This window comes from Chelonus insularis, unplaced genomic scaffold, assembly GCF_013357705.1.
Source record: "Chelonus insularis isolate UGA/USDA-ARS -01 unplaced genomic scaffold, ASM1335770v1 contig_24_pilon, whole genome shotgun sequence".
In the NCBI taxonomy this organism is placed as follows: Eukaryota; Metazoa; Arthropoda; class Insecta; order Hymenoptera; family Braconidae; genus Chelonus; species Chelonus insularis.
In genome coordinates, this window is record NW_023276446.1 from 1,123,215 (window position 1) to 1,150,391 (window position 27,177).

The window sequence follows — 27,177 nt, forward strand, 5'->3', positions numbered from 1 at the left end:
TTTTCTCTGATCAGAATATCGGAAAAATTTTGAAGGTTTATTATTTTATTTTGTTCAAAAAGAAGTTTAGATAGATTCTTTAAGAGCTTATATTATTGAAAGTTAGTTGATATTTAATTTTTATTTTATTAGTATTAATAGATAAATGTAATTTCAACCTTTTTTTACCAAAGTTATTGAAAACTTTTTAATTAAATCAATCCATTAATTACTTTGGTAAAATGGTTTCAAGTTAATTCAGCGACATCAATATCTTTAGACAATCATGAATATCACTTACAATTAGATGTTATGATCATGATATAAAAGATTGAATTCTACCTATTTTATGTGTTTCGATGAAGAATAATAAATAAAATAATTTTTAAAGATTTTATTGGATTGAATAATTGTTTTTTTTCCTTTTTTTTTTTGATATAGAAACTTGTATACTTCTTAATACTTATATATAATTAATTAGACTCATAATTCAACGACTTGGAGTAGTTGTGACACTTATAGGGATGCAATTTGTCGATATATAAACAGAGAAACCATTTGAAGTTCAAGTATAGTAATTAATTTCTCAATTACGTAATTGCACGTTGAGAAAGTATCAAAGGTTACCAGCTGCATAACTAATAACTGGAAAACTCAACATTAAAGTGTTTCCAATACCCTAAAATACATACTCCTTCCAAGAAGTAAATGGAAACATGTAATCTAGTGACATTTGCAGATGGTTCATTTGATTCAAAAGGAAATTGATTAAAAATCAAATGGAAAGTTGTAATTTCTATGATACTATATTCAATACAATTTATTTGTAAGTGAAGAAAAATTTTTAAATTATAAGCAAAGTTTCAATAACTTGTGAAACTTTTTAATAAAACGAACCGGGAATAAAAATACATTCAAACCCAGTTATTCCGATTAATGAATAAAATATAATAGCTGATAAAAAATGGATTTGATGATTATTGGATTTAATATTAAATTAAAAAGTCTTTTTAAAGTGATCAATAAAATGTTGTGTTTATTTCTTAATCTTATATTGATTACTTAATAAATAATATTCAACGAACAAATGATAATTTAACTAATTAATTAATTTTTTTACAAACTCAATGAATAAAGAAGCTTACAGGTTAAAATAAGTTGGATAAAGCTTAATTATTTGATTATGACACATTAAAAGCTTTGTTTTTGTTATCAAGCCTTTACAATTAATTAATTAATATATATTTAAAAGCTTTCTCATTATCATTCACAATGCACAGTATGACGGTAGAGCCGATGAGAAAGAAACAAATGAATATTCAACACTATTTTATATACGTTATAAGAGGATACATACGATAATGAGACTAATATAATGAGTATCTATTTATTGGATTTTCAATGTAATATTAACAATTGATTGCACATTTGCAATTTTCATAATTGGAGTTAGCGCAGTAATATTATTTGCGGGAAAATGCAATTTTTGTTTTTTATTTTTGGCACTTCTCACATCAATTTTTCTCATTATGTACATTATTTATTTCTAACGTTACTTAAATATTTATTTATTTCATTTCTCTTACAACGATTGAAACCGTACTAACGACTGCTCTTTATGTTTTTAATAGCAAGCTATATTATAACAGTTTTAATAACATATTAATAATATTTATACACTTAAATCAAACAAAGTTTTTACATTCAACTATTTACAAATTTTTCTCTTTATTTATAAATCTGGGATATCAATTGCATGCACGCTACAACATTTAACATGTGTACAATCTCGTTATTAGACCACATTTTTTATTACTATAATCACTCTTATCAATTTTTATGTCATGCTCACCTGCGGGCATGTTTTCCCAGGATATCAAGGTATTTGAGATTTTTTATTCTTATTTTGAGCACCAAAGACATATTTTTCACGTTATTACTTCTTTCCTACTGAGAGAAAAATTTTTTTCACTCAAAATAAAATATTTTCAATGTGAATTTTTATCTTTTACTCACTTGTGTTCACTTGAATATGTTTTTATCTTGTAACAGAAAAAAAAATTTTTCTCTCTGTTAAAGATGATTATTTTTAACATCTGATATAATGATTAATCACAATAAAAATAAGCAATAATACTTTCAACATTTTTATTTTCCTTAAATGTATCATAAAATTTTATGATCATTATTATGTTTGCCTTACAATTTTTTTATTAAAAAAAATTACTCTAAACAGTTTTAGGACAGTCATTTATTCTCACTTAATTAAATTCATTACTTTTTCTGTTAGATATATTTTAAGTTTATCTTTTTAAGTTTTTAGTCAGATAGATATGCGAAAAGATGAACATGTTTTTTTGTTTCTTTATTTGCACAGCATTAAAAGTAGTATTTTTTATATTTATATATGTTTACTTTTGTTTTTTTCATTTTTATTTATTTTATTATTAATTTATTTTTACTTCCTATGCGGAACTGTAGGCCGCGGAATATTCCATTGGTTGTTCGCAATTCATTGAGTTTGCCTGATATATTTACAAACGTATCTAAATGTGTATTTGTTGAATTTTTTGGTCTACTTGTAAACCTAAAATAGGAGTAATCAAGTAAAAAGTAATGTTAATCCATCAGCTATAAATAATTCGATATTTTTTTGCTTTATCCGTAAATTGATTGTTTTATTTTTATTCAACATAAAATATCTTATAATCGAAAAATTTATTAATAAAGATGTTACTCAAAAATTGACGGGATTGCTATTAAAAAATGGATCGTTAAGTGGAAAGTTGCGGTGAAAAATTAATTACAATTCTACATTTAAAGTTTTGATTGTCATGGACTAAATAATGAATCATTCTTTTCTTGAAAAATAATTAGAATTTAAAAAAATTTCATTCTTTATGTTATCATTTATTTCAATATAAACAGTATGATATTTTTTATTTTGAAAAGTTGGAATGATACTAAAGCGTATTGACAATACAGAATATATTTAATTGGCGTAAGATATAGATATTTAATTAGGTCTTCAATTTAGGCATTATTTAAATTGGAAAATTCATGGAAAAAAATCTCCAAAAATCCAATTAAAATTTATGCTATAAAAATTAATTAGCACAACCATTAAAAATTAGTTTCTATTTATGTACAATATTTATATATGTATATTTAGATGGGAAGCTTAATAATAATCAGTGTGCATAAATAAATAAATAAATAAATAAATAGTGGAATGAAAATGAGTAATACGAAAATTCAGTGATTGCAGTTGATGCCATAGACGTGTTAGGTAAATTGCTAGAATTCACGTAGCGTGGTTGTTCCACCATGCAATCCAGCCGCTGCTCGATTTTATGCTTATTAATCGTAATGCGTGTCATGAGTATAGCTCGATACGCTTTAAACGCGCGTTTCATCGTCGTCGGTGGCATCACCGCGATATATAACAGCGTCACCGAGTAGTATCTCTGTTACGCTTGGCTTAACATGGACTGTGGTCGCTCACGCATCGCTTAACATAATCCCCCATCCAACTGGTACTACATAGATTACGCAATGATACCTCCAAAATGTAAAATTATTAGCACAAGGTGATTTAGTCTGGCACAATATAATGCGTATAATACACGCACTTTTCTCTTTTTTTGTCCCGACTCATAATTACAACCCTTTTTTACACACATCCAAAATCCCACACATTTTATATTATTATTATTATTATTCTGAATCATTTTTTTCCGAATTTGAATTTAATATTCGCTGGATTTAACAAGTTAATAATTTGCCAAATTATTAATTATTATTATTAATGATGATAATTCGTTGTTGACTTTGTCATTTCCAATTGGATAATTTATTTTAAATTAAAAATGAATATTGAGGAATAGACACGACACGAGAGTTTTGAGTTGATGAAAAAAAAGATATTCAATGACATGTGGCAATGGTATTACTTTTACTCACAGTCTTACAAGCTCATGAAAAGCCTCAAGAATCAGGATAGAAGTGTAGAGTGAAGTGAAGACAAGATACCATTTTTCACAATAGAATCATTAATCTTTAGCACAGTTGTTGTCTTCTGGTCTCTTACTCTTTGTCCCTTGTGTGTTGTGGGTGTGTCACACCGGTGCACAGACTAAATTTCCTGAATTTATGTTAGATAATGAATATTTCCGACTCATGGTAAGCCACCTTGCACGCGGATACAATTCTCTGTTGATTGTAGAGCTTGCGTTGACTGGAAGTTTCGAGAAAGTCGTAAAAAAAGTTGTTAAAATAGTAAAAAGGAAGTAAAAGATGATATTATAATAAAGTATCCTCTTAAATGGATTAAAAAATTCATCACAAGAGAAAATGTCTTGCGACTAAAACTCGTCGGAAGTACTTTTTTTTTTTTATTTAATAAATTTTTTATATTTTTCACTTTCTTCATTCAAGTCTTTGGTATGTTGTTATGAAGTTGGGGCTATAGAATAAAGCCATGGATAATTATGCAGAAATGATGGAGATAATGTGAAGATAATTTTGGCCTTAATTAACGTGCTGAGGCATGTAAGGAGGCATGTAAGGTCCAGTGAGAATATACTGTACTGCAACAACCATCAACTGGGGTGCACTCCACCTGATGCTGTATATGCTTCCTAGAACATAAATAAATAATTCACTTTTTTACATTATTGACTCGTTAGTTTTCTCTTAAAAGATGCAAAAAATGAGCAGAAATGGGAGCCAAAACAAAATGAAAGAGGAAAACTCGAGGGTATCAGGAAGGAGAAAAAGAGAGAGGATTTTTCTTGGAAAGTTAGGTGTACTGAGTCCCATGAGTGCTGGCTGGGTATCTAAAGCATCTTGGAAACGAGAGTAGTTCGAACCCCAAGAGTCGATGATCGTGGCTATCGCTTTTCTACCGTATCTATCCAGTCTTAATGGCATAGTCGAAGGGCGTATCCGATCTCTAGTGTTGATTTTTTATATTTAAGTACACTTTTTAATTTTTCATGATAAGAAAATTCAGTTTAAGATAAAACTCCATCATGACGTGAATCACAAATTATTTAATTTCCTCTTTTTAATTTACTACATTCAATAAACATAAAAATATTACATTGATTTATTTATCGTAATATCTTATTTTCCTCTAATAACATTATCCTCAGAAAGAAATAAAATAATTTAGTATTAAATCCCTTCATTTGTTGAAATAAAAATATTTTTATTCAACAAATGGATATTTATTAGTATGAAGACATTAAAAGTTTCAATAACTCATAATAATAGTGCTTAAGATGCTCAATAATTTCTCATTTTAATAGCAGAAGATAATAATAATAATGTAAATAATTCAAAGATAATATTATTAGACATCCATGTAAATATAAATGGGAAATCCTATCGTGACGGCTCATATACTATGATGGTTTTCATTTAATCTACAGAACATGCGGATGACACGAGGTGAAAATTTATATTCACGTGTATCTCTTGGGTGGAAATCGCAAGAATAAAAATTCTTCGTGCGACTCTTGACAAGAAACGTGACGTTAATCATCGCAGTAAAGATTCAGTGTGTCTTGGAGAGCAAAGAAGGATAAAAGCGTTGATATTTCTCTCGAGAGTATCTAAGCTAAGGATATAAGACAAGTGGTGGTGGGGTAGTGATACTACTTGACAAAGCTACCATATGAGTACAAGATTAATATCCATGGAATTAGGTTGGGGTACAACGTAAATTACTTGGTGTAATTAATTTACATGGTAATTTATATGATGTAGAGTAGAATGTAATTGTGATGAGTACATACAAGTGTACTGTTTCTTGTCAAATCTTTCCTTTATATTCAATGCAATCTACAGAGTAGCTTTCAGTATTTTTTATGTCTCTTTTCATCGTTTTTTCAAGCTTCATGCTAGAATTCCATAAGAGTCCTCGCTTTCGTCTGACACTTGAATCTTCGTCGCGAGCAAGTACAACTCTGACGAATGAGTTTCACTCGCTCTGTACTTCAACCAATTTACCTGCTCGTAAAAACAAATCAATTTCGCAAGACAGATCTTAGTAACTTTATTTTGTGACATGTCTAAAGTAAATGTTTCTGTATTGTTTTGAGATAATCATTAATTAAGGTTAATTATAATTAATAAATTGAGTTACTCTGTGTGTGGATCATTGAGAAAAAAGCATCTCCACTACATAAGCACTAAACATTAACATGTACTACTTGGTATATTGCAATTTACTGCATTAAAGTGCAACTGGCGTAGAGACCATGTTAGTTACTGAAATAGCTTACAGCGAAAGAGGAAGCAAGTAGTACTAGAGAGCAGAAAGTCTTTTGCAAGGCGTCGCAGGTTAACTCGGCCGAATAATATTGTCGCGCAATTTGTTCAACCACCACCGGGCCATTAGTACGAGAACGGAAATTGGGCAGGAGAATTGTTCTATACATTCTCCACTTTACTGTTTTATTTTTCTCACATTCTTATTTCTATCCAGATAAATATTTGCTTTTAATTGGAGTTAACCCAGAAATTTGCCAAGAATAAATATCCAATCGATCGACAAAATAACTCTCTATATATTCTTTAGACTTTATTAAATTATTTTCATCTTAAAACAAAGTTCAAGTACATTTTCATTTAATCATTTTTTATTATGATTTTTAAATAATAGATGAAAAAAATCTCTCTTCATTATGAATTTTCTTTTCTTTATAATTAATGATGGAGGAAGAAGAAAATTCATTATTCATGTATTCATAGTAAATTTATGTATTATAATATATATTTTTAATAAAGACGTCATACAACAATGTACTTTTCATTATAAAATATATTATTAAGAAATTATCACTAATTATTTCAACTAATCAAAGCATTTATAGAAGATTATTATTTATTATAATAACGTTATTTAATACAATCGAATTTTTTACTATACTACAATATAATTTGTTATTGAAAAAAAAAGAATGAAAAGTTGAAATTCTTGATTCAACTTTTTGATAGTAGATGTAAATTTTCTATAGAAAGTTTCGATCTAGACCAAAATGAAGAACGTTCATCTTAATTAGCATAAAATTTAGCATGCATTGGAACATAATCGTCTTAATTTCAATACTTTTTTACTGCATTAGCAATGAAGAGCGATAATGGACAAAGTTCTTAAGAAAGTGGAGTTTATTATGGGAAGCCACATGGACAATTTATCGTCCAAAGAAGAATCTAGAAACTGAGAGGAACCATAATATATGTCAAAGAAGGGCGTACAAGTATTTCTTAGGTCTCGTGTTTGATCCAAGACAGTTTGTTGGAAGTTGGGACACCGCGTGATCACCGGACAACCGCGATGAATTGCTTTACCCTCGAGTTTGGACAACGTTTGCCAGCTCGACGGGTCATGAAGTGATGTGGAATGTTCTGAACAATGAAAGTACCTCATCTTGATTTCACGAGAGTTTACTCATGAGAGTAAAACTGGATGGCTGCAGTTTATAAAGGAACATTGATCTTTGAGAGTTTTCAACAGTTATTCAACGGAACTTGATCATTTAGGAAATTTATCTTGCAACTTATTTCCACCGAGGTTCCCGAGAAAAATATATTAAGTTTTATAGGAGAACTTGATTACGATTAATTCTTTCTTTCTTTTTGTTTTCTATTTAGAGTATTGTATATAGGACGCAATTTGGTCAACTGTTGGCCATTTGCCTGCTACCTGCTACGACGCTAGAGGTAGAATATTTTCATTCGAAACTCTTGGTAATTGCATACGCAACGAAGCGCCAGCCATTTCGCCAAAGTACTTGTATACATATAATACTCATACCATTGTTGTATTCACAATGAGGAGGACACTGTAAATTTCCTTAATTCAACAACATTATTTCTTTATTGCTCATAAAATATTTCCTTCATTACTAATTTTTTGTTCTGCTCTTCGAGTTTATTAAAATTCTTCTTGCCATTTTCATTAGTGAAAAACATCTTTTTCCGCCAGCAGTGAAATACAAATAAATGTTTAAATTAATATGAATATTTTACCATCAGTCACAGTGATGTTTCAAATCAAAAATATACTTTATATTCAAACTATTATTTAATACTTAAAAAAAATCAATATTTTTATTTAAAAGTAATTGTAAGATGAAAAATTCATTAAAATTAACTTTAATCTTTAATAGAAATTTTATCAACCGCGAGCTTATCAGTATTAATTCGTCCATTAAAAATGAAAAAGAAAAGGGAAAAAATAAGAATGACTATCTTCTGGTTATCCTGACTTTTTATTTATTTTTTATACAGACAAGTCGAGGACTAAGTTTAAATGAAAAGAAAAAGGTTGGAATAAAAGGACAGTTCGAGAAGGTGAAGGTAGTCTTAGTGTAGAAGGGAGACAAAAAAAGAAGTAAAAAATAGAGAAGTTGTGATACAGGTAGCTGGTAGAGGAAGAGGATGCTGCAAAGAAGATTGGAGATGGGGAAAAGTTACTAAAGGAAAGGGTATACAGAGTAGTGAACGATATAGCTATATCGTTACCTTCTATGTAACATGGCTTTCTCCTTCTATAGTATCCCTTCGCTACCACCCTCGTTTCTAGTGCAACTATGAGGTTTATCTTATCCCAACCTTACGTGCGGGCAGACCTTCGGCTTATCTTTCAAGAGACACTAACGGAGAAGGACGATCGGGTAAATATCATAAATGCGCATTATATCAACCGACAAGCACCAAAAATACTAACTTTAATCTTAGCATATTAATACAGGATTTTAGAAACTTCAATATAATCATTCTAAAAAAAACACTTTACTTAAAGTACTCTAATTTACGTGAAAAGTAATATCGCGTTCAGAGCTTCTTCAAGGACTTTGTGGAAGAAAAAAAATTAATTACGTATTAGAAGAGAATCCAAAAAGTTCTTGGTTATTCACCAAGTTTATTTAATATTTCATCGAAACATCAATCTCTTTTTTTAAAATTTAATCCTAGTTTTTGTAATAAAAATATAGAAAAATAATTGTATTAAAATTTTTATGTGTCAAAGGAATGAAATGGAAATAGTCGACATATCAAAAACAATTTGATTCAGTAAAAAAAAAAGGCAAAGAAGTAAAACAAATTTTTTGAAATAATTAAAAAAAAAGTAAAAAGAGTTTTATAAGAATTTTAATGAAATAATTAAATTAACGAGAGATTAAAACAAAAGTAAATTTTATTGTTAGCAACGGCAAGTAGGAAATATGAACACAACCCGTACAATTAGTGGATACGGTCTGTATGACTCAGACGCGGCTGGTGGAAAGCTTCCAAGTAGTTTCGAGCATGTTACAATGGTTTGTAAAGTAGAAACAGCCAGGTAGACGACTGAGGTATGGAGAACTGGTCAGTCGTTAGTAGCAGAGTTTCTAATGTGGGTCAGACTCTGTTGGATACTTTATAATAAGTTAATAGCCGACATAATAAATTGCAGACAGTGATTTGATCAAGTTAAAATGCTATTGCGTGTTAATAAATAACGAAGCTAATATGCCAACTGGTTGAGAAATTGTATCCAAGTACTTGGAGTTTTAATATGTGCGTTCATTAAAATATTACTGAATATATTACATTGTTTTTAAGAGTGATTGAATTTATATTATTTACTCAAATTTATATTTTAATGATTCCAAAATGATATTTTTAGTAGAGTACTGTTAGCTGCTTCATCAAATGATTATTCATGGAAATACATGAAAATACTTGTTCATCTGGATACCAATAAGTGTATTATGAAAAATAATAATTTAAAATATATTTTGATATTAACTTGATATAAATTTAGATGTAAAAAACCTAAAAAGACTACAAGTCACGCCAGATCTCGCTGACGTTTGTCAAAGGTATATATCTTGAGCAAACTTTGAATGACGTAGAGATCGGAAAGAGCTAAACCGGATAATCTTTCGAGTGTGTTCTCGGTGGTTCTTTACTTGAATGCAGGCATTGTCGATCTTTTATTTATTCACGTTTTTATTTTGCCATAGAGAGCTGAGTTCACGAATCCTACACCCAAACTCTAGAGACCGTACAGTATAGTGTGGTTAAGAAGGGACTGAGTTACGTGCTTTGCATTGCTGTAACTTGGTTTCCATAGTTTCTTCGTCACTTGTGAGAGAAAAAGTGAGAGAGGTGGGGAAAGAAAAAGAAAACCCGCAGAGAAATGATGTGGTAGTTTGACGCGTACGATTGCAATTCCCAGAGGCAGTGCGTGCATCCACTCGCTTTTCTACACTTTTATGTATCAATATAAAAGATGATTGACACATTTTCACTAGGGACATTGATTTTTTTTTCTTCTTTTAATAAAAAAAAAAAATTTTTTCCTCAATATCTGCAAATTGTCAATGGCTTCTAACGAGTATTTCCATTGATTTCAATTCAGAATTATCAGTGAATGTAGATGAGTCTAATTGATTACGATGTTCTACAAAAAATATCCCATTTAGACTAAAATTAGTAATTGGTACAGAGACAACATATTTCATTTTTTATTAGCATATCAATCTCTTCAATGATTACAGAGAAAAATAGAATTGAATCTACTCTTTAAATGTTTTCTAAAGAATGATTTAAGTATGTATCAATAGTAGTCTTACGATAATAAAAGTTCGAAAATGAGAAAATAATTTTTAAAAAAGTGGTACAAATAGTCTAGAAGGATTGTTTGATAAAATTTAATCATTTGAGAATAGTTTTTATTTCCAACAGATCAAGTGGATCAATATTGCGAGGTCGGGGCTGTGGTAATGTTGAAATATTTCACAGAATTGTAGTATGGTCGTTGAGCAAACACGTTTGGAGGCTAGGGTATGCTAGGGTATACTAGGATACCAGTAGCAAGCACTTTTGTCCCAGGGTATTTTCGACGATAAAATCGACTATTTGGCAAATTGATCTGATGCTATTTCTTGCGATAGAGCTCGACATGTTTCTCTTTCGGATGGCCTGAAGAGTGAGGGAGTAGAGAGGTAATGGTTACAGTTAACTCGATTGATGAATGCACAGGTGTTGGAGTTGATATAGATGCGTCGTTAGAAAGACGTGGTTTGGTGCAACTTGGATTCTAGAACAGAGTCACGCTTTGGATAATATTGAGAGGAGGAAACAGTTGATATATAGAAGGTTCAAGTACGAGATACAGCTGGAATAGCAAGGGAAAGGCTTGTAAGAGGGCACAAGGTTGCGAGTTAATATTAACAAGAGTATCTAGTGGAGGTAGGATAGTAGAGTGAATGCGCGAGCGTGTTGTTCCTACGTAATTTCCTACTAAACGTACGATGGGATGAGCATACATATTTTAGGTCGTTTGAACCAACGTAGGATGAGAAAAGAGATGGTGGTACATATAATTTTGTATACGGACGAAAGCCCCCAAGCATTATAGTTATCGAAACATAACTAAACAACTTTATGAAGCTCTTCGAAATTTAGCAATATGGAGATTTGCCATTTTGATTTGAACACGTGATGATGTAAATTTAATATTATCATTAATTCTACTTTCTACTTTGTACAATCATTCACATCTAAAACTGATTTACTCAATTCAATTATTTCTTCACAAAAAAAAAGAGAAAAAAAAGTAAAATGATAAATGAGAAAATATTTAGACTCTCAAATTTTACACATATTATTATAGTTGTAGATTGGATAAAAAAAATACAATGTATCTTAGGTAAAAGGAATGGATGTTTGATAAAACTTTTATAATACAAGTTTTCCTCGATCATGAATCCTGACTGCATTCTCCAGAAATTTCCCTCGTGATTTCGTCTTATATTAATAGATATTTTCAAGATAAAAATATGGAAGAATTTCTTTACGAATATTATTACATTTTTTTTTTTAAATTTTCTTGCAAAAAAAAATTTACTCAAAGTCTTGATGATGGTATACAAGTTATAACGCTAGTGAAAAGTAGATGTTTTGTATGTAATTTTTTTTACTTTCCTTCTAACAAACATGAATAAAGTATGACTAAAGTACGTTAGAGCACGTATCGCTTTTCCTTCCAGACAGATACTCGTAGAAGAAACACTACCTTGTCGACTGGTACTTTTTTCCTTTTTCTTTCCGGAAGGTCCAGAACTATACGACTTTTTCAAGTCGTCTTGTCACTATTTTATTGGATAATATATTCTACTGGAAAGCAGTGGAGAGACTAAAAGATAGCCAAATAAAATAAGGAAATTCAGAGAAAGTATTGTTTACCTCTGTTGATGTTTAGAAGTTACACATATTTTTAATGCCTTCAGACATTTTTAATGTCTTCAAAAAAATTGACTGGCTTGGTGAGATTTCGTCACGATATCCACCAGACTGCTTTTGGTTTACATAATTTCTTTCGCGACTGATCTCTCTGAATAAATTTTTATAAATATTATCAAAATTTGAAGTATCATGCGTTGAAACATGCTTTGTGTTATCTCAAGCGGAATGAGCCGATTTTAGTCTGGCTTAAAGTTTTTTCATTAAAACTCATACTCTTCTTTATTGTTAAGAACGACACAGACATTAAGAGAGATTATAAGAAAATTGATAAAAGAATTTCATCCAAATGAAGTTGAATTGAATGAATTTTTTTCAATTCATTGTTGAAATAAAGCAGCTTGAATGTAATCACTGTTGTATTAAATATTTCTTTGTGTTCATGCTCAAGTATAATATTTCTTAAATTTTTATACCTAAGATAAAATACAAATAAATACTACTGAGATAATAGCTAAAAATAATAATAATAGGGAAGGAAAATTCATTAACGTATTATTTACAACAAACATCACCTGAAATTCTATAGAATAACAGGCCTGGAGGTAAGTTCATCCTCGGTAGAGTTTCAAGTGGAAAAACAGAGTTCGATCAGACGATGTTATAGCCGTAGAAAATGAGCTTATATGCATTATTAGACGCGAAAAGAAAGACTCTAAGGTAGATGGAAAAATAAATAGTTGGATTATATTTAAAAAATTCAAGACATTCAAACGAATAGCCAAGTCAGAATGGAACGCGTTGGCTTTAACATTTGATTTGGTTGGTGTTCTCTGTTACAGTGTAGAGGTTATAGTGATGCAATATTATAGCCTGGTTGCGGATAAAATGTAGATACATATAAATGTAAACATGAAAATAGAGAGAGAAGAAGAAGGAGACAATGAAAGAATGAAAGAAAGAAAAAGTCGTGTGAGAGGTGAGAATGTCTATATCCAATGGAATTGTCGTCAGTGAGCGCGTGCTTAGCGAAGTAGAACGGGAATGCGACAGTGCATGGTGCAGAATAGTGTATTGCAATAATCTTTCCGTTTTCTGGAAAAAGCCTCTGGAGGTAGCATGAACTGAAAGCAAAGGTTTTGGATGTTGAAAGGATGGAACAAAGACTATAGTGCTGAGGATGTCTTATTGGACTTCTTCTTTTTGGTGGTGAAGCAGACGAGCTAGGATGAAAAGGCGCATGGGTCGTGATGATGGTGGTGGTTCCTCACCTGTGCTCGTGCCATGCAGCTTTCTCTCCGGTCTCTCGACCTCCTTTTGGCTAGGCGGTGGCCGTTCCGTCCTTTTTGGATGATAAGGGTTGTATGCTGCTGGCCATATCGTCGTTGGTCTTCTAGGTGGTGTTGGTGTACTCGGTTGCTTGCCTGAAAATTAAGATCAGGACACCTCATCTACCACGTTCCAGCACCAAAGTCCTTGCGTGCATTCTCTCGCTTCTATCAACTTTTCAACTATTTTGTATCGTTGATAACTTACTTTTATTTCTTATTGTCATGCACTGTTGCTATTCCACACCATACAGAGTCGGACATTTTTTGTAACATCGATGTTTATGATTTAGTTGTTATATTATTACGTTTGTATGTTATGTTTTGTGATTAGAGTGAACATTAATCATGCATAAAACTTGTTTTAGTGAATAATGTGACATGATGAGTACACACGAAAAAAATACTCTGCTTTCACAATTCATTCAAGATCTATTTCTGCAATAGTCTTCCTCTCAAAGCTTACTTACATTACTGTATCTATATTCAAATTCGTTATATTAACGGAGCTTTTTTTCGTGTAATAATAACAATAATGTGTTCATTTAATTTTAGTACATATATATGGCTTAAAATGGTGTTTTTATGCTCATTTTTTCTACTTTGAATGAACTGTTTTTATTATTATTATTTTTGTTATTATTCAATTCTGATAAATCTTTTTATTTATGCTGCTTTTGATTGGAAAAATTGAAGAAAAAATATTTCTATGAAATGTATGTTTATTGAGAAACTTTTATAAAATAATTTTTTATTAAATAGTTAGCAGTATATGATGGCTTAAGAGCTTTCATGACACTGGATTAAATGAAGTGAACACCTGTGAGCATTATTTATATAATGATAATTTTATACAAAAGTCAAGTATTGACGTTGATGATTCATTTTTATAGTTGATGCTCAATCGACGTATGACACACTAAAAAGTTCTGAATGCACACTTGGTGCATAATGTATACGAGAAACACGGAAAAAGACATGAAAGAAGACAGATAAAATGAGTGCCAAGTCTCGAGAGGCGCGTGGCCTGTTTACATGGTAGATTGAAAGTTTCAAAGGCGATAATTTTGTATTCACAGCTAGGGCCGTATAGTTTGGCGTCATGTTCAGCGTGGGGCCTATCTCTCGTCGTTCTTATTTTTCTATGTTGAAGTTAACTATGTACAGTAGGCGGAGAAAGAAAACTCCGCTTAACACTTTACAGTTTCTTTTTTCTTTTTTAATTCCCTCATGAACGTTAAGCAATTCTCAAACTATAAAATATTAAAGTTTTAAATTTTTATCTAGTTTGACATTCGTTTGATCTTACAAAAAAAAAAAAAACATTTAATAAAATAGTTAAAAATATGCAAAATTTATTCATTTATTAGCAATAATAAATAATATTAGCAGCAATAATTAAGAATACGTTTTTTATTGAGAAGAAAATATGAGGACACTTTGAACAACTTTTTTTCATGGAAAACAAAATTTAAAACATAAATAACTTTTTTCTCTATTGTGAGTAAGTACCTCATTAAATATTTTAATTGAATAAAGAAAAATTTCTCAAACAATAAGATGCATTTTAATATGTATATTGTTGAGAATAATTTATTTCTTTATTAATTAGTAGAAGCAACCGTTTCAAATATGACACAATATTATTTCCAAGAAAATATAAAAAATATTTATAAAATAAATTCTATTCTAATTGTTAAACAAAAAGAAATGGCTAGCAATAAAAATCTTTCAAACTGACCGTAGATTGGTCTGTTCTCGTGATTGATGTTTTCCAAGTTGAAATGGTCGATTCAATAAAACAGGACGTGAAAGTGGGGTCGATAATCGACGACGGGAAAATAACGAGAGTTATCTGAGGTAAGAGTGATGGTTGGTGACCACCAACAATTACGTTTTAGAAGAGGCCATCATGATCAAGGCATTGAAGTCGTTGTCTCTGTACCAAGTATCAGCCCCGACTACTCAATTCCCATAGACATAGACTCTTGGTCTAGATGAAATTCTCTCGAGTTAGGAGCGATAGAGAGGAAGAAGAAGACCAAGAGAATACAGTCTCGATTCTGTACTCATGGGCTGGTCGACACAAACAGGCGCACACCTTTCAAGCTAGTTGCTAGCACCAAGTGACTAAAAAGTTTTCGAATAAAAGTTTAAATACACCTACAAAGTTTGTTTCAACGCGGCACACTGGGTTGCAAGGCTGGATATCTCGAAGGGCTGGGCTGATAGGTACACAGTTACCACCACTGATGCTACTCCAAACAATATGGCCGTCGGGAGACCTGTCTCTATGCTAAGAGTATGTGAATATATTACTTGGCTCGCTACCTTATGCGCAATCACACTTAGCCCGTATTTCACAAGCCACCTCTTTGTGTCCGTTGTCTCTTTTGTCTCGGTGGAATTTGTTTATAGGTTTTTCTTTTTTCACATTTTCATGGGTACATACGACGTAGATGAGTCAAAAGGTAACTGCTCTTGCTAACTTGAATATTTCCTTTTGATTTATAAGGTATTGTGAGAGTTTCAGTCTTCCTTAAATATATTTCATGTACATAATGGTTTTTAATTAATTGAAAACTTTGAAGACAGTCGACAAGTCATTGTGTAGACGAACTACACTCCTCGGGACACCTACCATCATTTTGCCAATAATTAATTAGGACCGAGGATCGATGAACAATCCGCAGGGAGGTACTGACTCATTATGAAACACTGTACTCCCATTGGGGTAATTCCAACACTCGACTGATGTAGAATACAGATGCCAACGCCTACCTATCCGATTCATTTGACTATACGCTGTATGATGCACTCTCTATGTTACTCTCTCCACTTCTCGATGCAGTGGCCGTAAGGGAATTTTCTATTCTCAAATCCTGCATTGGATAACTAGCTCTAATGTAACGGTCACTGCTCCACTAGAATTCATTCGTGAAATCACTCCATCATTCTTCTCCTTCAGCTCATTTTATATTCTTTTTTTTTTTCAACTATTGCTTCATCTCATTTCAATTGGAACTCTGTTTTATGCTGTAATATTCCAATTTCAATATATAATAATTGATTTGACAATTACAAAGTGCTTGATAGGCGACGTTGTGGATAAATTGAATATTTATTTTGATAATAGAACAAGAAAATGGTGAGTTCATAGAAGATTATTTAATTTTCGATTAATTTCGAGGTTAAAATTAGTTGAAAATCATTATAATATTTATAAATTTTTTTTTTTAAATATTTGAGATAATTAAAATATTGACAATAACAATTCTTTATTTAAAAAAAAAAAAAAAAAAAAAAAAATTTCATCTATATGTTTATTATATTTTTACCAACATCATTTTCATTTCTCCAATTTTTTCGTTTAGCTTTTTTACTCTTTATATGGTATTCAATAATCGCGAAAAGAACCAACCATCTCTATTCTCCAGTGATGCAGTTGAAATTGGCTAGAAGATTCAGGAGTGACATCTTTTTTTTTATTTTTCTACTTTGAAATTATATTTGGAATTTTTATCAGTAAAAACGTAGTAGCCAGCAGTAAATTTTCAACACCGAAGTATACAAAATGTCAGGAAAGGAATAGAGAACGTGAGGAAACAAAAGGTAAAGAGCAAGAAAGAAAGCAAAAATAAAGAATGAGTAAGAGCATTTATTATAGTCTCTCTAGGCAGCAACGTTATCGCTCGTTTCTTTTCCTCGTTCGCGTATTCAACTCGCGTCTTACTAGTTTTTTCCTTTGGACGTTCTCCTTCTAGTAGGAAGGTGAATGAGAAGAGGTCGGTGAGGCCCCATCTAAATTGGACTTTCTACGATTCGTTTGTAAGATAACAATAATAGAGCACCACCAACCCATTTCATCTTTTTTTCTTGTTCTCTCTTTCCTTTCGCACTTTGTAGAAAACCCATCTTGTGGCACTCGTCTTGTCTTTATCCCTTCCATCTCTTTTTTCTACTTTTATCCTCCTCGTATTTTTTCATGGTGATTCAATTTAAAATGCATTTAATTAGGTCATCAGACAACTAACTATGTAACGTGAATAAAATAAAAATTAATATAAAATTTCAATGCTAATAAAATTATTTTTAAGACTTGAGAATTTTAAACACTCTCAATTAATTTACATGAAAATAAATGTATGTACTTTTAATTATATAAATTTCTTTTATTCATTAATAGTTAAATTTTTACCATTTTTTAAAATTAATAATTTACTGTATGTCGACGTTTAAGAAATTGAGAAAATTTATTTAAAAATAATGCAAATAAATTTATAATTGAATTAAGTATTGTTTTTACAACTATATTAAATTTTCTTCGAAGAATAAAATTCCAACAATTTCTTCGAGGATTTAATTATAAATTTTACCAATAAAAGCTCGAAGAATTTGTAATTAATTCAATTAAATCTCTGAATAAATATTCACAAATAATTCATTGCTTCTTATGAATCTTCTTTTATATTAATATTATTTTTATCAATTAAATTTATGTTTTTCATCATCCTAAAAAATATGATAGATAAAATTCTTAATAATGTGTTTGAAATAGTACTTAACACTCCTTTCTCTGAGTATATCTTATAAAGAAAAATTTTTTTATCAATATAAAATGTTTGTTAAAAAAGTAAGCTACTTTAGCTTTTATAACATGCTTTAATATAAAATGTTGAGTGTAAAAGAAGTCGAGCAGAATATAGAAAATCGTGTTACTAAATTGATTTTTCTGTGCACGTAAACATCAATAGAAGTATTTGCAAGAGGGTTTCACTTGGTGATATTCGAGGAATACATTTGAAATATTTTATTGAAATCCACAGAGATACTTTATACTAAATAAAAGTGAAGAAACAGAAACTTTATCAAAGAAAAAATATTAAATTAACAATAGGCTTGATTTTTCAATATATCCTTCTTTACGATGATTTTTTGTGATGGTTTATTTTTGCATGGAATAAAATTGGAATAATGAATTTCTGAAGTAGGTGAATCTTGTTCGACTATTGAACCGTGAGAAAACAAGGAAGAATCGATTTATTGATTTATTAATTGAAAATTTTCATTCAAAACTATTCCTTTTGTATTTAATTCCATATTATTAATAATCAATGTTTAAATGTATAAAAGGAAAATTCGATTATACAGACATCCATAGAAATAGCTATTAACTTAATGAATTCTCATCTTCACAAAGATCAAACTGTTGAATTCAAGTATTCATTTCCTTTACTATATTTTTTAAAACTTTTGATATTACAGTGCTGAAAAAATATACTACTGCTGCATTAAATCAGAAATCCAAAGACATCATAGAAATTAGTGATGATTAATTGAAAAGTGAAATATACACATTTTGAAAAATCTACCGAGTAATAAAAATCTAGGCTCCATTTTCCTCATTCTAATTTAATTTCTTTCTCAACAACAACAATAATAATAATAATAATAATAAAACCAAGAACAAATAAGGATAAGAAAAATTTCATAAAAGCACTACGTTGGATAATATTCGTAGTGGTTGACTTTGCATGGGCGTTAATAATGCAGCATATTAAGATTGGTTCCGTTGCTATTCGCTTGCCAACTAAGGCAAGGAAAATGAAAATCGAAAGGTAGAGAATAAGAACAAAGACGAGAAAATGGTGGAGTAAGAGAAGAAGAGGACCTTATATAAAAGTAAAACGAGTAAAAAGAGGAAGAAGAAGAAGAAGAAGAAGGGAATGGAAACTACGGGGACCTGACCTAGCTATCCTCTCACAACTTATTCTACCTCTTCAATAATGAAATTGTGTTTATACTGGACTCCACAAATGTATATGGATTACTCCCCTGTTGATAGAACTTGCATTCACTATGCTCCTAAATTTTTTTTCTATTTTTAAATATTCATCTTGATCTACCTGATCAATTTTAGCAACTCACCCTCTTTGTTTGCACTGCTTTTGATTTCCGTTGCTGTTGGTGGCGATGAAGGTTGCGCCATTTCTGTAATAGGATTAAAATTAATCGTTTACTTTATCATCATTAATATATGTAATATTTTTTAATAATTATTAAAGTTTTTGTAATGAATAATGATGATTATATTGTAAGTTAATTAGGTTTTAATAAAATTCTTACCATAAATTCGAATGGATCCTTCAGTTTCTCCCAAGGAGTTTTTGCTGATGCATCTATAGCTTCCAAAATCACTGAATGTTAGATTTCGTATGGTCAGCTCCATGTCAGTTCTGTAGCTACTTTCCCTTATTATACTAGTATACTTTTCGTTGCTCAGTACCATAGAATTGTTGAAGTTCCAGTAGCTTATCGCTCGTGGATGTGCTTCTACGTTGCACACCAGGGTTACGTTCTTTCCAGCTGGTGCACCCATCAGCTGATTTGGCACGAATATCGTTGGAGGAACTGGAGAGCAACATGCAGATAAACTTTAGTTACATTCAAATGTTACCACAGGCTATTTCTAAAAGTACTTTTAAAGTTCCTAAACTTGCTCGATTTCCTCGGCTCTACTCAAGAAATATATTTTTTATTTCGTTCATTCTCCTCACAATGTATATTTTACTAGATCCAATCTTTTAAAACGTAACTAAAAAAGTCTCTGCAAAAATAAGGAAGAGTGAAGTTAAATTTTATTAACAAATGGAGCAAAGAAGAGAGCAAAAACGATTACCGAATCCTGAGTAATTTCGGCAAATGGATAAGCCTGGCTTTTCAAGGATTACTTGGTACATATGTGTTTCAATGAATATGAATGATTTTAAATGCACCATATATACTACTAACTTTATTACTTAACAGAAATGGAAGACTCATGGAGATGTATACTTTATTATGTAGTTATTTTCATGAATATCCTCGAAAATATTTCTCCAAAAATTAATCAGACATACACGTAATGAAATTTTTTTCATTATATCGACTTATCGATATGTTTCATTTCAATGATTCATTGAGAGATTTTTTCAGATACGTAAATATTAAAAACGTGAAATGTAAATGGAATAATTCAGGAACTCTAGACATCTGAAATAGCAAAGGGGAATTTGTGCACACAACCTGGTGCTAAAACATAGTAACTCGAGTAGAGGCATGAAAGTATGCACTAATTAAGGTCAGTGCGGGAATCTGTGGATTTGTGGAAAGCGCCTGGGGTAGGACATGCCATTGGTTCTATATTCGATGGTACACACAGAGGCCAAGTGAAATAGCCACGTTGAACATGCCAAACATAATCCTCGAACACCGCAGTGTTAATCTCACCAATCGTTTTGGACTCTTAACAATCAGCACCTGATTGTGGTTTGCAATTCATCTTTTTTGCTACCTGGTAATACTTTGATTCGGGTCATGTACAAGTTTTTATGGCGTACTATGTGGTTGGATGAAATGGAAAGAAAAATAATTTTGAGCGTAAAATGTGTTTTCCAGGTCGTAGAAGACAGGATTACCAGGTTAACACTGTGTTTATCGGATACATGAGCGGTCGGATGTGTGTACCACAGTGCGGACAAATAGAGACATCCAAAAGTAGCAAACACACATATATGTAGATGTAAATTTGTAGAGGGATGTCACCCTACCTTTTTCGACCGAGTCGTGAGAGCCGCAGTGTTTTCTCACTCGTCTGAATAAAATATGTCGCCAGGACTTGTAAATATTCAGAGAACACTGGCGCGCCTATATATGCTCGTGGAGGTAAAGGTGAAGAATAAAAAAGACCAGAAAGAGAAAGAAATAAAAGTGTACTGGCAAAGAAGGGATAAGAGAAAACAAGAACAGACACGTACGACTGAGTATGCAAGCTAGACTGACATGAACGAATGAAACGCATAAAAGGGAAAAATGACCAAGACCATTGGGGACACACCTTCTATTCTACTGCTTGTGTATTTCCCTTGAGACTGTGCAAGCTGATTCTAGGGAGTCAACCGAGGAGAGAATTAAATTTCAACAATGCGCGACAACATCCCTCAGGTTCAATTTTGGAATTATTTCTTGCTTATATATTTCATCTCATTTACATTTCACACAAATACATATATATTTTTATATTATTTATCTTTTGAATACTCGTCATAGAGCATGATGAAAAAAATTAGTTCTCTCTTTTTATTTCAAAAATCATTCAAGGAGTAGCATTTAGAAGAAGAACAAGCTGAAAGAGATATCTTTTAATGATAATTTATAACACAATATAATTACGAAAAAAAAAATTATATTAATTACCTAGACATAATTCCCTTGATCAATGAAATGATAAAAAAAATTAATAAGATAATTTAAAATATTATTGTGAGAAAACTAGATTTAACCAATTAATAATTTTCAGGAGTTTAATTTTCACATAGTAAAAAGCATAATCTAGTTAAATATTACAACAAATTACGGCCATAATTTTACTGTATATTTTTATAACTTACATTCCACGTCAACGATTATTCTCTTGCTAACTGTTGGAGGTATTCCATTGGTTGCAATACAGAGATAAGCTCCCATTTCTGTCCGTGTAATTTTAGTTAGATTAAGCTGCTCTCCGCTGTATTTTTCCACTGAAAATAAAAAAATGAAGATGAATATAAATTTAGTAGACATTTTTCAGCAATACAACAATGTACTTCATTTATATAGATTTGTTTGTTTTAAATGTAAAGTAATATTATGTACATTAGAAATAAGTTTGTTGAAATTCTGGAGATATTTTTCTCTCTCTCTCTACTTTCTATCTCTTGATCGCAGTACGATCGCCCCTTCGGCAGAGAACATTAAGAGCCAAAGTTTCAACGAATAAATCGCACTCGTGCCTCGTTTCATCAACTTCAACTAGTAATTTACGACTCAACTTTTGATGCCACTAGGACTGGCGACTGTATGAAGTGATTCACACGAGTCAGAAGAGGAGAGAGAATGAAATCTAGTGAAGAATGAAGTCTTACAAGTCAAAAACCCTTGAGAGATGTTCTAATTGAAAACTTTGACATTTTCAACTTATTGCTGTTCTTAAATAAATCATTTTATATTCGTCATTTTATTAATTAATGTATCTCTACCTTTTTTCTAACAGTATAAATAATCATAAATATTTCCTATTTGAAAGATAATTTTATTATGAAACTAATTTTTTAATTTATTTAATAAAGTACTAATTACAATAAATAACTAGTGGTATTAGAAAAAATAAATTTTTAAACTTTTTGTAAATTTATTTCTCTCTTTTAATGAATCAATCGATACGATTATGCATGACCTACGTCGTGCTTAATGGAAATGGATTTACCCACGGAAAATTTATCATGGATCTTTGCCAAATGCTATGATGAATTATTTACGCGTCTATAATTAGAATGAACGACTTACTTTACTCCAAGTTAAACTTCACAATTCTACCTATAATCGATCTCGATTGCCTTTATTTTTTTGCCAGCAAAATTTATGTCTTCTCAAATACATTTATATAAACATTCAAATAATTATTAGTAAAGTAATTTAATTGGTTAACTTAAGATTTGTCTTACTTTTTGTATAATGAAAAGTAATCTTTCTTTCATGAAGATAAGTTGGAGCTTTTAAGTTGATAAAATTTGTTACTATTTTGGTTAATTTGAACTGATATAAAACCAGTTATGAACATGAAATAATTAAATGGCTGTAAATAATGAATATAAAGTGTCTGGAAGAACAGGATATGTGAGAAGATATGGTTGATAAAATATTGAATAACGAATATTAAGTATCACGGTTCCTATGCACATATTGAGTAAAGAGTAGACAAGTATAGAATAGATAGTTTAATAATAATTTCAATAACGTAAGGATCACGTTGACTATAAGCGGATAACAAGTAATTGCCAACTATGATCGGCAACTTCATTCCACTTCCGTTATCGAATTATCGTCCATTAGAGTTTCACGCCATTGCTAATTGGTAGAGTCTCTCTTGCGTAGCTTGCGATAGTTGTACGATATGTTGACGGGTGCCACTCTCGTCTCTAATTTGGCGATTGCTCTGATGTTTTCCCTTTGCCATTTACTCTCCCCATCACTCAACCGTACAGGTTAATTAACGACTAATTTTTTCAACCAAGCCATATAAAATCAACAGCCATACTTTCAACATGTACCAAGAGAAAAATACATTTTTTCCATAATCAATAAATAATTGAAATAAAATAAAATCACTAGAGTACTTGAAAAAAATATTTTCAAATGAAATTGAAATAATTACAAATTTAATTAATAAACTGTTAACAGGATTTCCTTTGTTCATTTATTTAGTTTACTTATTGTTGCTTTTCACAACAATTTACTGACGATCGAATTGCCAATTAGGAAATAAGTGAGCTGAAGAGTAAATTTTAAGTAAAGTACATCAAGTTTAGTGCTTCACGGAAATTTCAGTGCGTTGAAGGGTTCGACTTCGAAGTATCGAGTAAAGCTATCAGGGATCGACGACCCCTCTCTCCCTCTTTCTACATCCCATTTCCGGCATCTCAACGTGTGCCAGTATTGTAGTGCTTAACTTTTAACGAGCACCAAGTTTGTCGAGCTGATGGTAACGTCGAATCCCGTCGTCGTACACATCATCCACTTGCGTCTAAGAGTTTTCAAGCTTGTTAGACGATATCATGATACAGAAGTCTCTTCGCACGAACGCATCAACTCTATTTTATTTTATTATATTATTATTTTGCATAATTATTCACTTATTTTGTTGTAATATTGAATAATTCTCCAAAAAGACATATATTATATCAAACAATATCATTAAATCATCAAATTTTTATCACCTTTGTAATTTTATAGTGTAGTTGTATGCAGCTTCAATTAAATGGAGAAAATTTGAATTTTTATTTTCTGATTGTTATTTTGATTCAATTGAATATCTAAGTGGGTTAAATGAAAGCACTTGGAATTAACTTTATACTGCTATTGAATTATCTTATATTTTCCAATAAATTTATAGGCAACATTCAAATAGTCTTTTATGGTAGAGAGTCTTTTTATAATAAAAAGAAGTACGAGTTTCTGAAGATTCATTCTTTGTAATTATATTTGTGTTATCTATTTTTAATTAGACGAGTTAATTTACATTAAAAAAAATACAAGATTTAAAAAAATTAGCCTCGAATTCTCAGACCAAGAATTGCCAGACGAGAAACCACTTCTTTGACTCTTGTGCATTTTTCAAAGGTAATATTCAACACTGATGTTTCCTTACGCCTTCGAATTCAAAGAAGAGGATGAAAAGGATAAAATGAGGATGCATAAACTGACAAGCACTCATCCGTAGTGTTTGCACAAATTTTGCGACTTTCTGCATGGGTTACAAATGTCTTTTGATATTAATGATGTTCTCTCAAAAATAAGATTCAACTTTCTGCAAATAAAAAATAAACATTGTGCATTTTATTTAGTTAGAATAGTTAAAAAGATACTTAGTTGATTTATTAGAAAAAAGAATTGTAATTATTTTTCATATTTAGCATCATAAGTGTGATGTTGAAATGTTTGAGAGAGATAATGTACGATTGTGGTATTTCAACAAGGTTGATAGCAATGTCAAGAGCACCTGAACTAAGGGAAATGATGTGTTACTATCAGAGTGTGATATTCTACTTATCCCATTCGTCGTGCGCGGTTCAGAATGACGAGGCCTACTGGCTTCATACCAGTTGGACGCACGTGCGACCAAGAATATAATTCACAGGTCGACGTGCCACGAGAGTAGTTAAGTTTTAATCCGTCGTTTCCAGTGACATCATGTACGTGCCTGTCGTGTTACCCTCATCCAGCCACAACGTCTTTTCCATGTACTATGTGAGGAATGTCACAAGAGCGTTTAATATACGCTTTCATTTTAAATGCAGAAGCTGGGTATTTAAGCAGTCATGACACGTATATACTAGAGAAAAGAACTCGACTTTTTTGCTTTATAATGTAAACGAACTTGCTTCTAGGACTAATTACATATTTAAAACCATCTACAAATAAACTTCCCTTTACTTTGAGATTTAAATATTTTTCATGATTTCATTGACTTATTTTTATAATGATTCATTTCAATATCAATATTAATAAACTGATTAAATATTTTTATCAATATGTTTTATGCCAGAGTCCTAAAAAACACCCACTTAATTTTTGATACTCTTCATCTAATATGACCACGATCACTTAGTAATTAGATAGTAATCGAATAATTCTGAGGCAGGGAAACATGATAAGGACCATATTTGGCGATGTTTCATTGCTACTTGAATTTACGTGAGTGCGTATTCTATAATGAATATGATTCCCCCGAAAATCCTAGCATAATCCTTTCTTTACACTTCACTATCGCCACAATGTGAATATAGAACGCTAATTGCACCACTAGTCTCTTTATTCACTGCTTTCATCCACTACATAATTGACACTAATCAGCTTTTCCGACCATTGCTCTGTGATGATTTGTTTGATTCATGACAATAACTTATTAAACACATTAATTTCTACTGGTAACTGAAAAACGTTACATCATAATGTGTATTTGAATAATTAATAAATTTATTATGACTAGAGTTACATAATTACCTTTGTTCCGTCTATCAATTTGGATTGATTGACCATCCTCTCGTCTCCACATTAGAGAAGGCTCTGGATATCCTTCTGCTTTACATGTTAATGTAAGATTCTGATGCTCTTTTACTGCAACTGTACTCTCAGAAGATAACGAGTCGTTGATGTTTGGTGGCACTAGAAAAATTTTTAATACAGTATTTAAAAATTATTATCAAATGCGAATAATAATATTTTCAATCTTTTATTCATAAGCTATATATGTATTAGTTTATAAAACTTTTGATATAATGTATTAAATTGGTGAGCAAAAAAAATTCTTATTTACCTACAACTTGAAGATAACCAACTTGGCTTATCATAGGAACAGTGTTTACTTGACACATGTAATATCCTCGATCTTGTTGTTGAACATTTTGAATACGCAGTAACCACGTTTTCTGCTTATCGAAGGATACTGTGAACCTTGGTATTTTCGTTACAATATGTGTATGGATGGTGAGAAGCATTTGGCGACCAACATGCAGCCATGCCACCTGAAACAATACATTTAAACATCTTAATCCATTCCCATAAGTTAACACTGACATAAACGAATGAGCTATAATTACTTAGATATTATGATGATGATGATTATTATTATTATTATTATTTGGCAAAGTTTGTAAAATTAATGGTTGGTAATATTAAATCAATATTTTTTGTTAAATCTCAACTTAAGTCTTTCTCAGTGATTAATTAATGCTTGAAAGTTTCTTAACTTCTAGCTGAGGTGTCGCATAATTTAGCTTCGAGTCGAATGCTATTATATACTGGCATTTTACTCGCTACTAGTTAAACTTTGTTTTGCTAGTTATAGTCAAGCTTATTCGACGACAAAGCTCGTCGTTGAGTTGTGAGAATATATGCGGTTAATTCACTTGAGACATCTTTCATATGATGTTTTTGTCTCTTTTAAGACTGAATAAAATCAACTCATTTCACACCTAATTTAATAATCATAAATAATTATAAATAAATTTTAATAGAATAACCACAGTAATAATCGACAAGTTAAGAT

General features: G+C 30.9%; 1 protein-coding gene across 8 annotated transcripts in view; it reads right to left on the reverse strand.

The window, feature by feature from the left end:
- Positions 1 to 3,151: 3,151 nt before the first annotated feature.
- LOC118064703 (lachesin-like) overlaps positions 3,152 to 27,177 on the reverse strand; it is a 98,707-nt gene continuing 74,681 nt past the window's right edge. For all 8 annotated transcript variants that reach the window (XM_035079492.1, XM_035079491.1, XM_035079493.1 and 5 more), the window contains 7 exons: positions 26,446 to 26,653; positions 26,133 to 26,294; positions 21,983 to 22,111; positions 19,680 to 19,964; positions 19,482 to 19,544; positions 13,497 to 13,649; positions 3,152 to 4,619 (listed from right to left, as the gene is read on the reverse strand). In XM_035079492.1, coding sequence (XP_034935383.1) covers positions 4,510 to 4,619; positions 13,497 to 13,649; positions 19,482 to 19,544; positions 19,680 to 19,964; positions 21,983 to 22,111; positions 26,133 to 26,294; positions 26,446 to 26,653 — 1,110 coding nt within the window. In that variant the 3' untranslated portion in view covers positions 3,152 to 4,509. The remainder of the gene's footprint in view (positions 4,620 to 13,496; positions 13,650 to 19,481; positions 19,545 to 19,679; positions 19,965 to 21,982; positions 22,112 to 26,132; positions 26,295 to 26,445; positions 26,654 to 27,177) is intronic.